Source organism: Astatotilapia calliptera, chromosome 11 (assembly GCF_964374335.1).
Source record: "Astatotilapia calliptera chromosome 11, fAstCal68.1, whole genome shotgun sequence".
Lineage (NCBI taxonomy): Eukaryota > Metazoa > Chordata > Actinopteri > Cichliformes > Cichlidae > Astatotilapia > Astatotilapia calliptera.
Genome location: NC_137432.1, coordinates 22,256,592 through 22,267,583, shown reverse-complemented (window position 1 = coordinate 22,267,583; position 10,992 = coordinate 22,256,592). Strand labels below are relative to the sequence as shown.

Below are 10,992 nucleotides of genomic sequence, written 5' to 3'. Positions count from 1 at the left end.
AAAAATGCTTTAGCTTTGATGAGAAAACACTGCATTAATGAAGAAAATATATTAAAAGTTTCTCCTCACCTTTTATATCATGGTAAAAGGGTTTGAAATGTGTGCCCTAAGATCAACGTGTCAAACTCTTTTCCTCATCGTGTTTTCACATTATGTTGTTTCCTCCGTTGCTGATGAGCTTCCCTTTCTTCTTGAGTCTCTTCAGCAGACAGGAGGCGATGCCTAACGCGCCACCCTTCAAAAAGCGAACAAAGTTGTCACCCACCAGTGGCCCCATGGCAAACAGACCTGGCTCCTTGGTGCACTCGAAAGTGTAGGGGTCGATATCTATTGGATTTTGCTTGCAGGAGATGGGTCTTGTTGGATCCTGACCCAGGTACTGGCCTTGCCCCTTCAAGAAAAATAAGTCTGGGTTGGTCCCAATCAGAACCAGGACCATGGAGATCTTGAATGCCTTGAGGGAGTTGTTTCCCTGCAGCAAACACTTCATGTCAGACTGGAAGGACACCACACAGTGTTCGGGGAAACTGGTGTAGTCAGGAAACAGGTTGATACTAGCGTTACCAGCCACATTACCCGCAGCAAGCTGAGGCTTTGGGCACATCTTGGCACATACTGAAGAGGCAATACTAACTGCCTGGGGTCTGTTAGAAACAGAAGAGGGAGCCACGTTTGTGTAAGCCTGAGAGCACATCATGTTGTAGACTTTGTGGTACTCTGGGTACAGTGTCTTGGGAAGCTGCTTAAAGATGAGGCCTGAGTCGTCAATTCTCTTGCGAAAAACATGCAACACTCGAATGTTGCTGTTGCAAGCACACAGAACTGCATCGGCAGCGCTTAAACCAGCACCCACGATTAGAACGGGATCGGAGTTCTTATCCAGTTTCCTCTGGCTAACTGCCAAGCCTAGGTCTGAGATACTGTGGGACACAAAAGGCAGATCCTCCCCCTCTACACCCAGTCGAACTGGTGAGTCGGAAGCACCGGTGGCCAGGACTACATTTTCAGCAAACAGGCAGAAAGGGACGTGAGTGTCGTTCTGCACCTGCTGGTATCCCCTTACTTCCCAGAGAGCCCCCCCTCCTCCACTCATTACGCACACTTTTCCATTTCCCTCAAAGCTCTCATTCACTCCATCTCCCACCCCTCCATCTCCTTGATGAGTGTGACCGTTTTCAAGACCTTTTCCCTCATGCCCCCGGTAGAGTTTCTGGATGGAGGTCACGTAGGTGTTGTCAACAAAGTTCTTTTGAAGACCCTTTAGCTTTACATAGTTACAGTAATAGGATGAGATCTCCTCTGGTGTGGCTCTGTCACTGGTTACATCCCTAGAGCAACAACAGATACAAAGAGGAGCAATAGTACAGAACCGAACTGAAGCTTGAGCCATATCGTTGCTGTAAACCTTCTCCTCTGTCATTACCTGCGTTTCCCGTTGGTCAAGTCTTTGTAGTTGACCCCGGGGAGCTCCATCCAGATGCCAAGACTAATAGTCAGCATGGAGCCTTCCATTGCCTGAAGCGATGAGAGAGGGAACGCCATAGATTATACAGGTGAAAACAAAATGGCTGACTTTAAATCAAGATCAAAGTTTGTTACTTACATGCCAAGCACCCCCAGGTGTTCCCCTGCCCAGAACCAGATGTGGGATGTGTTGCTGCTTGTCCCTCCTCCACTGAAGGACAGAAGGGAATTTGTAGCCAAAGTCAGCATTAGGATGCAGGAGTGTGTCGAAAAGCACAGCCACCGGATTACTTGACCTCCCCTCAAGACCTTCACTCAGATATTCCAGATCCTGTAAAAAAATAAATATATAAATGAGGAAAGTCATGCCTATGAGGTACCAGACTGACTTTGGCCATTTTTAAATAAGCAAGGATTGGTAGTTGCTTTGTTTTTTTACCTGTTCGGTAATGGGTAGATGCTTGGTGTCCTGTAGTTTCCTGTATAATATTGGGTTTGGGTGGACAGTTGCTGGGTCTAAGTACGGCTTGTATCCACTCAGCAGGTAGGACAAACAAATACCCGATGGCCCGTTGCCTAAACATAAATCCACATTTGGGAAATTACAGGATAGCATTGCAAAGAGGCACAAGGTGATGTATAATACATGTTAGGTTGAAATGTGTGCTTTTTAAGCAGTTTTCAAACCTGCAATGAACATCTTGATGTTTATGGAAGAAGGTGCACATGACACAGAAATAGATGAACTGGCCACAAAACCTTTCTTATTGTGCCTACTCAGTGGTTCAAAGTACATGTGAAGAGGTTAAAGCTCCAGCAATACTTATCATACAAAAAACAACTATATTGCTTGAGTTTTTCATCTTGCTGCGTTTACAAAAAAGGAATGATCCTCACACAGGACCTCCCTATTCTCTTTTTTGTCTTCTGTGAAGAGCATCTTGTCCTGATTTTCCCAACTATTGATTTGTGCCTTAAAATGTGTGCATGATTGAAGGATGTATTAGTTATGTTAAACCAGTGAAAGGTCAGGCAAAAAGTTTACCTATGATGACCACAGGGACGGTGGGTGGGTGCTCTTGTGGCAGAGTGGTCTCTTCCAGGAGAGGCATGGCTGCAGCCTGGGCCAGAGCCGGCACTGAGGAGGACAGGAATAACAGAAATGTGAAGAAAGTTCTAGAAATTTCTGTAGCTGCGTCCATTCAGTAGTGAACTAAAAGCAGAGCCTCATTTGTTCTTTGTCCCACTGTTTCCATGCTTCTGGGTCAAATTATTTGAACAGGTTCAAACCAGCATACTGTCTTTTTGTCTGTCAGAGTTGTTGTTGTCTTATGTTAGCTTAGATCCTGTCTCCGTCGACCATCATCAGCTGACTCAGAAACACACACTGGGGGGGGGGGCTTTATTCATCCTGTTATTGTGCTTTCACGCACAGCTATGGCCCTCCCTGTCTGTCTGGGGCTTCACACACGTGGAAACACCCCGCCACAACACAGCATGCCCCCAGTTTTTCTCATTGCCGTCCCGCCGTGTCCACAAACCCCACGTCCTACCGCACATGGCCCGGGGCAGAGCTAGCCTCTGTTAACCCCGGCACTGCTTTCCAGACAAAAGGGACTTCTAATCAGATTTATGTAGGCCTGGGTCTGTTGTGAAATGTAGCCGTTGAGCATGTGTACTGTGTGTTTGTGTGTTACGCGACAGTGCCATTGTGTGCCCGCCGGGCAGCAAATCCCCCCTGATCACTCCTCCGAGTGGGCCCTAATCCCACTGGGCCTGTTTATGTCTTTACCGCCCCTTTCAATGGCAGCAGGATGAGAATGTGGTCCTGGCATGCTGACAGATCAAATCATCAGAACACCCGCTCCTCTCATAGCCCCCCCACCTCCACCCCAATATACACACTCACGCTCACTCCCGCCAAAACATTACCCAACGGCTACAGCAAACCAGTGCCCACTTGCCCCACTTTCATACCAACCAAAACAGTGCCCACACTGCCTTTGTACATCCCAAAAGTCTGGCACATGTCCCTTAAAACTCCCCGCCGCCCATACAATCTGACTCAAGTCCAGTCTCCCCCTCTCTCCCTCCCCCCTGTCTGACCCGTGTCTATAGACCAACCAGTTGTCTTTGGTTGTCGGCTTATTTACCCTCTTCAATAAAAGCAACGGGATTCCACACATTGCATACCGTATCCATGCCCCCAGTTGGCAGACTGATACTGTTCAGGCCTCTGGTTGATCTGACAAAACAAAAACACCCGTGTGTGCAGTTGTTTTCTTTTGTTTGAAATTTCACGCACAAACCAGTGCTTATGTTATCCCACAGTGGATTTATGTTTGATTTTATCAACAGATAACAAATAAAACTGGACAAAAAAAATGTAAAAAGCCACTTCCAAGGGCTCACAGAGCACCTGTGCTCTATAATTTCTACATGATGCCACAGCAGCACATGATGCATCATGAGCAAATCATGGAGCTAGATCTGTGGGCTGCATTTACTGTATCTTTGTGATCAGATATAATGTCATTCAGTGCGCAAAAACAAACAAACAAACAAACAAACAAACAAACAAACAAACAAAAAACCCCAGTTCGGATAATCCAAAAACGCCGTTTTAAGTTCAGTGAAACTTCGACAGCACAAGTCCTTAACACAGAACAGACCAACATCCATAGTTTAAACGTGACGATAATAATAATACGCCCCAGGTGTTAGTGCGCTTCATCCTTTTGGGGTTTGTTTTACTCTCTTCCAGCCCGTGTACGCGCCTACGTGTGCGCGTTTGCCAGCGTGTAGGACGCACCATACTTTTCTAGAACATGGTGCACGATGTACTGTTAGCTACCTACCACAAACAACTGAAACTTTGTGTTAAGCCTTTACAGCTTCACAGGAATGGAATGAAAAGCATGCTAAGAAATATTAGTGTGTATAAACCCTTATGTGTACACTACGTCTCACAGCAGGTTTAACTACACCCTCCTCTTTGCAACTTGAGATCATTTTGCACGGACCAGTCTGCATCTCACTTAAGAAAATTAGATCAAATTCAAAACAGGGCCGGGCTGGTTATACACGGTATCCGGGGATGATGCTGCAGCACGCGCTAAAGGATGGAAAGAATGATGCAGCAGTCTGGTACCCGATCGCAAACACCATCCTCATGGACCAGCAGCCTTATATCTTCCACTACACCGCTGACTCCGGGAAGCCTGCGTCCACTGAATCTCAACGAGCACATGCTACAGCCGCTATTACACCATTATTGCATAATTTAGGTCAAACATACACATGCGGCCACCCGCATCACTCAGTAACAGGATCTCTTACCGAGCTGTGATGTGTGTCAGTATCTCCCGGTCTCGTCCAGTTATCACGACCCACGGCAGCGTTTCAAATCGTATAAATAGCCAGACACCGGTGGGAGGACCTACCCAGCTGTCTGGGGTCTTGTGAGAGATAATAAGCCAACCTCTCTTTCGTCATCACACACACACACACACACACGAACAGGCACGCACACACACAGCCTTACCTCCGCGAGGTTAAATCCGAGCAGACTTGGTGTATGCAGATCTGATCGATGTGCAAATGTCCACTGAGGGGGGAGATCTTCTGTGTGCCTTGGTGGCAGAGTGTGAAAGAGAGAAACTGCGTCTTCGTTTTCGTCGTCACATGCGCATCTCTGCACCGCCGCGCGCGAGCGCGCTCACGGGGGAGAGCTGGAAGATCAGAGCATCTCTCTCAGCATCCTCGCAGCTCCGCCGACACTGCTGCCCGCTAGGTGGGCTTACCTGAGAGAACAGTTTTATTTATAAGACGTGCACTGCTCAAATGTAGGACAGACAGTGATCCCTGCTACAGCTGCATATTATGGTCTGCCTTTATTATTTAAGGACTTAAATATCAAATCTGGCTTTTACAATTTGAATTTTTTTTATTGAGAATGGTTTTGGTTAGAAACTTGCATTTTCTTGAAGTTTTAAAGGTAATATTCAGTGCTGTAGGTCATAGTTGCCAGATTTCTGGACAATACAGCCTGTGTGCGTTTTAGGTTGTGACACACCTATTTTCAGTTACTCTAGATGAAAAACTACATTTATTTTATTATTGTAACGATATTATTATTTTTACTGTTATCACTATTAAACCTTTATTTAAATAGGTTGTCTCAGTGAGTCTCAGATCTCTTTTTCAAGAGAAAACTGTCTAGGACCAAAGCACATAGAGACATTACACAATCTTGTGAAAAACAAAGTACACCCTCTTACATTCCTTAATGTTTAATGTATCAGGACATTTTAAAATAAATCTGATTCTTAGCAGGTCCTAAAATTAGGCAAATACAACCTCAGATCAACACCAAGACGCGAAACAGTGTTATTATTTAATTTAAAAAATGCAGAAAGCAGTGTGTGAAAAATTGAGTACACCTTTACTACCTTTATAGGGATATAGCATATTAATAAATAATCCTTAAAAGTTTATATATGTCCTCAGCAGATAAAAAATGCACTCATAAAACAGGCTTAAAAATAAATTCATACAAATCAATAAGTCATTCGTCATCAGTTTTTTGTACTAGTATTTGTTGACCAAGCTCATTCTGAACCAGTATGTGGCAAAGGCAAAAAATAAAATAAAATAAAATGTTGGAAGAATAGATTTTATCCTTTTGTTAAAAATATATACAAACAATTTGGCTTTTTAAATTTCTTTTAACAGCTTGCATAATCACTTATAAAACCGCTGATTCTCCCTCTGCTCTTAAGATAAAGGAAACGTCCATTTGACACATCCCTGGTTAAGGTGAAGTTGATTCACAGTTAGTGAGAATGGGAGCCCCGCCTCCCCGCTTCATCATCCAATAAGCGGAGAGAAAAGAACCACTACTTCCTGTCCCCGATCCAAACACATGTACGTATGCTAGCAGTTAGCTTTGGCGAAAATACTTCTTAAGAGTGGCAATAAGTGCCACTGAAGATGGTTCACATCACTAGGATCTGCTTACGGAAGGTGAGTGCTATAGAAGATTTGTACTCTGAATGTCACATATTTAACGGGGGATATTATACGGTTTTTGACATTAGCTGGAAAGCTAACTGTCAACGCTAAATACACCAAGCAGTAATCGTGTTTGTCTCTCATGTGGTATGTTAGATGATACACCAACTATCTCTATAGCTATTGCACATGAGCAGCCTGCTGGAGATTGTTTGTAGGGCTCTGCCAACTCTCCTCCTCACACAGAGGGGCAGACACCAGTCCTGCTGTTGAGATGATGCCCTGTCCAGCTCTCCTTGAGTAAATATCAATTTCCTGCTGTCTCATCCACACTCCTGATATTGTGCTGGGAGGCGTGGCTAACCTTTTTTGTGGCTGCACATATATGAACGTGCCATCCTCGAGGAGTTTTTGAGCACTCTAGTTGCTCATCAATGCGATCAATACACCTGTCAACCCAGAACAGCTTTCTGTATAGACTACGTCATGTTACCAAAATAAAGTACATACACACAAATAAAGTACATCAAGTAAACAGTAAAACAACAATAAAGCCCCTATAGACTATACATAGGCACATATTTGTATATTTAAACTCATATATAAAATATATATGAGTTACTGTTTAGCTTGAGTGGACTGAAGAAAATAGGAAGGATGCTCAAGCTGCTGTCAGATTTCATTATTCTTGTGAGATATGTAGGTCGCACTCTGGTAAATGATGTCAGTAAAACTTTTGAAAGATTCAATCACTTGAAGTTGCCTGTTAGGATCTCTGGTGTTCTTCGATTTCTTAATACCAGTCTGTGTCTTTGACTCTTTGCAGTATGGAAACTTTGTTGACAATCTGCGGCTGTATGTCCGTGGAGGCAGTGGAGGGATGGGTTTACCCCGCCTTGGAGGACAAGGAGGGAAAGGGGGAGATGTTTGGGTGGTGGCGACGAAGAACATGACCTTAAAAAGGATAAAGGACAAATTCCCACAAAAACGTTTTGTAGCGGACGCAGGAGCCAACAGCGGGTAGAAATACAATTTTTATTTTAAATTCTGTCGATCATTAAAAAATGTCTATTTTTCAGACCTTCATAGAGGTTTTGAAATAGTCCTGTAAGCATGAGAGGGTGAGAGCTGTTTGGATCTCTTTTATCAACAGCGTTCGAGCTCTGAAAGGAGAAAGAGGGGCAGACAAGGAGATCCTTGCTCCTGTCGGTATCACCGTCACCACTGATGAAAGCAGAACACTCGGTACGTCAAATCTTTCACAGTCAGTCATGTGAATCTTGTTTTTTCTAACAGAAAAAGAACTGCCAGTGCAGTAGCTACCTGACTTTTGCTGTGAAGCTTCTTATTTCCTCTACCATTCTTCTTACAAGGTGACTTGAATGTGGAGGGCGATCGTGTGATGGTGGCAAAAGGAGGATCAGGAGGCTCGCTGTACTCTGCGTTTCAGCCCAGTAAAGGCGAGGCTAAACACATCAGACTGGACCTCAAGCTTATAGCAGACATGGGCCTTGTGGGGTGAGAATAGAGGGGGAACAAACCACACTAACTGAATTCTGCTGAGGTTCAGATTAGCAAAGGGGAACATCTGATTTTGTTCTGTTAAATCAACACCAGGTTCCCGAATGCAGGAAAGTCCTCTCTGCTGACAGCCTTGTCTAACGCCACGCCTCAGATTGCCAGCTATGCTTGTGAGAAGACAACCACACGCATATAGAAAAAGAAAACGTGTCTTTTTTTTAAATTCTAAAAATATCCTTTGAAAGAAGAAATAATTCTGTGTTTCATTAAACTTTAATATTTTTCTGCCGTTTCACAGTCACAACCTTGAAACCAGAGATTGGCAAACTGATATATGACGATTATAAGCAGGTACAAGAATTCCACGTGTTGCCTTGTGCTGTAACTGTCTGCGAAAACATTTCTTTTTTCTTTTTACTTGGCTTACTTGATTGTTTGCTCTTTTTTGGGGGGGCGGGTGTAGATTTCTGTTGCTGATCTCCCTGGCTTGATTGAGGGGGCTCACATGAACAAAGGCATGGGCCACAAATTTCTGAAACACGTGGAGAGGACCAAGCAGCTGTTATTTGTGGTGCGTAACTAACACAAACTGTTTTTGCTTTCGGTGTAACCAGGTGAAAATTGCTTCTGATGACAATTTTGCATTTTGTCTGAATGCAGGTCGATGTTTGTGGTTTTCAGCTGGCAAGTAAAACACCGTTTAGGTCAGCCTTCGAAGCTGTGCAGCTTCTAACCAAGGTGAGCCTGAAGCTGCAAAGGCTGATGACTAGTTTTTAGATATTCATTCTGATCTCCTGACTCAATCTTCGCTCCTTTTATTTATTTTTTTGTCCCTCGTTCTCCTCTGCTTTCTGACTGCTGCCTAAAGGAATTGGAGTTGTATAAAGAGGAGCTTTTGTCAAAGCCTGCATTACTGGTGGTGAATAAGATGGACCTGCCTGATGCTGAGGACAAGCTAGCAGAGCTGAAGGAGCAACTACAAAACCCAGAAGGTTAGACTAGAATTAGCACTTATGAGTAGAAAAATCATTTAGGAGAAAAGACTGAAGACGGATTTCTACTTCCAGGGTTCACAGGCGTCCTAGTCTGTTCCAAACATTTCTCTGGCTCTGTCTGAGCCATGCCGTTTGCTCTGTCAGATATCGACACAAGCGGCATGATGACTTTTTCGTTTTCATGCATCTGAACTTCCTTTATGTGAGCATATTTTTGCAGTTTGTTGGGAGGAAAAATTGGTTTTGAGAGTATTTCTGTTCCTTTTCTTTCCCCTGTACAGAGTTCTCTGATCTGCTCCCTGAAGATATGATACCACAGAACTATTTGACCTTCAGACACGTGGTTCCCGTTTCTGCAATCACCGGGTTTGGCATCAGCCACCTTAAGAGCTGCGTTCGACAGTCCCTCGATGAAGACGCAGCCTTAGAAGTTAAAGCCACTCATCGAGAAAAGCTGCAAGCACTGAGGAAGCAGTCACAAGGACGTGCGTGAGTAACGTAGACGACATCAAGCATCATCACGCAGGACTTTGCAGATAAACATCCTCTACCACGAAGCTCCTGGGAGAGCAAAACCACTTCAATTTATACAAGTGATGGAGGTCTCTGCTTGGAGATGATCAAATTCTCACTGACTGATGCAAACTCCATCTTTATTTATTTAAAAGTGATGTGTTGTATAAGGCTGATAAAACTTTGTGAATATCATAGAAATTCACAGGCTGGTGCATAAAAGGATTCTAGTCAAGATGACTACATTAAATGATAAATACAATATATTCAGTTTCATACTACGATTTAAAATGTTTTTATTATTATCGATTTATGTTTTGTGCATACTCAGCTGCATCGTCTGTTTCACTTTAAATGGGGGCATAATCTACAATTCAAAGAACATGCAGTGTTGCAGAAAACTTGAAACTAGCGATTTAGGCCATAAACTTATTAGGAACATGTTAACTGAGATAGTTTGTTTGCTGTAGGCTTATATAGAGTCTGATTTAATTTGCAACCAAGCAGGAACCTCAGTAATGACCAATTGAGGCTGGCTCCAGCAGTGAGTCAGTCATCACAGACTCCCACGTTAAAATGCTCAACAGCAGTAACACATCCTGATGCAAAAATGGGTTTTGTCCTCATTGTTTCCCCGTTCAAAGCAATTCCAGTGGGGGTGAATCTTTGCTATAACTAAACAGTTTCATCGCTGATAAGACCTAAAGGTAAGAGTTTGGTTGCTTTGCTTGGCAGGTGTACCGACACAGGTAACCCGTTCCTTTCCACTTGGCCTCATTTCCGCTAATTTGAGTGACTGAACTGGATCTCCTGACTGTTTTTCGATCAGTCATATGGTTTGCTGTGAGGTACAGCCTGGGCTAAGGGTTCACTCAACTTTTTGACAGGGGGAAATTTTAGTTTTTATAAGGATGCGAGTTAAAATGAGCAAATAAACTTGAAGCAAATTTGTGTTTGGTGATTTTTGGTTTTATTGCTAGCAAACATTTAGTACAAAGATGTAATCGATTTAACAAATTTCCTTACTTTTTGTGCTAAGTTTACATGCGTCTGTGCAGTGCACCCATGTAGTTTCTGGGTGCACATGCTAGCATTGCATGAGAAAATACAGTAGTACTAAATATGGACACTCCAAGCTCCAAAAGAAAAATGCAAGTGTCAAGTACAAAACCAGTAGATGATATCTTACCGGCCGTGTATGTTGTCTTTAACTCATTGGTCACCTTATTAGGTACACCTTGTTAATATCAGGTTTGACCCCCTTTTTAATTATTAGTAGCTTTCAGTACTGCTTTAATTCTTCATGGCAGATTCAACAAGATGCTGGAAACAGTCATCAGATTTTGCTATATATTGTCATGATAACTGCTGCAGATTTGTTGGCTGCACATCCATGATGTGAATCTCCTGTTCCACCACATCTCAAAGGGGATCAACCTTATTGAGATCTGCTAACACAAATACTCAGATGGACCATGGGGTTTGA

The 10,992-nt window shown here is 43.4% G+C and overlaps 2 protein-coding genes across 4 annotated transcripts; one reads left to right on the top strand and one right to left on the bottom strand.

Annotated features, from left to right (window-relative positions):
• osgin2 (oxidative stress induced growth inhibitor family member 2) lies at positions 1-5,144 on the bottom strand. 2 transcript variants are annotated; one of them, XM_026184058.2, is made up of 6 exons: positions 5,009-5,144; positions 2,510-2,602; positions 1,904-2,040; positions 1,604-1,795; positions 1,424-1,515; positions 1-1,328 (listed from the first exon to the last, which is right to left on the bottom strand). In XM_026184058.2, exons 2-6 carry the CDS (start codon positions 2,574-2,576, stop codon positions 146-148), a joined length of 1,671 nt encoding a protein of 556 aa, XP_026039843.2. In that variant the 5' UTR covers positions 2,577-2,602; positions 5,009-5,144; the 3' UTR covers positions 1-145. The 2 variants fall into 2 exon arrangements, with proteins under 2 accessions (XP_026039843.2, XP_026039842.2); XM_026184057.2 differs by having other exon boundaries at positions 4,804-5,073.
• A 1,195-nt stretch (positions 5,145-6,339) lies between these two features.
• Positions 6,340-10,457, top strand: gtpbp10 (GTP-binding protein 10 (putative)). 2 transcript variants are annotated; one of them, XM_026184063.2, is made up of 10 exons: positions 6,340-6,489; positions 7,304-7,497; positions 7,631-7,722; positions 7,851-7,995; positions 8,095-8,168; positions 8,297-8,349; positions 8,462-8,569; positions 8,659-8,736; positions 8,867-8,990; positions 9,275-10,457. In XM_026184063.2, exons 1-10 carry the CDS (start codon positions 6,457-6,459, stop codon positions 9,484-9,486), a joined length of 1,113 nt encoding a protein of 370 aa, XP_026039848.1. In that variant the 5' UTR covers positions 6,340-6,456; the 3' UTR covers positions 9,487-10,457. The 2 variants fall into 2 exon arrangements, with proteins under 2 accessions (XP_026039848.1, XP_026039849.1); XM_026184064.2 differs by lacking the exon at positions 8,095-8,168 and having other exon boundaries at positions 7,851-7,937.
• Positions 10,458-10,992: the final 535 nt, after the last annotated feature.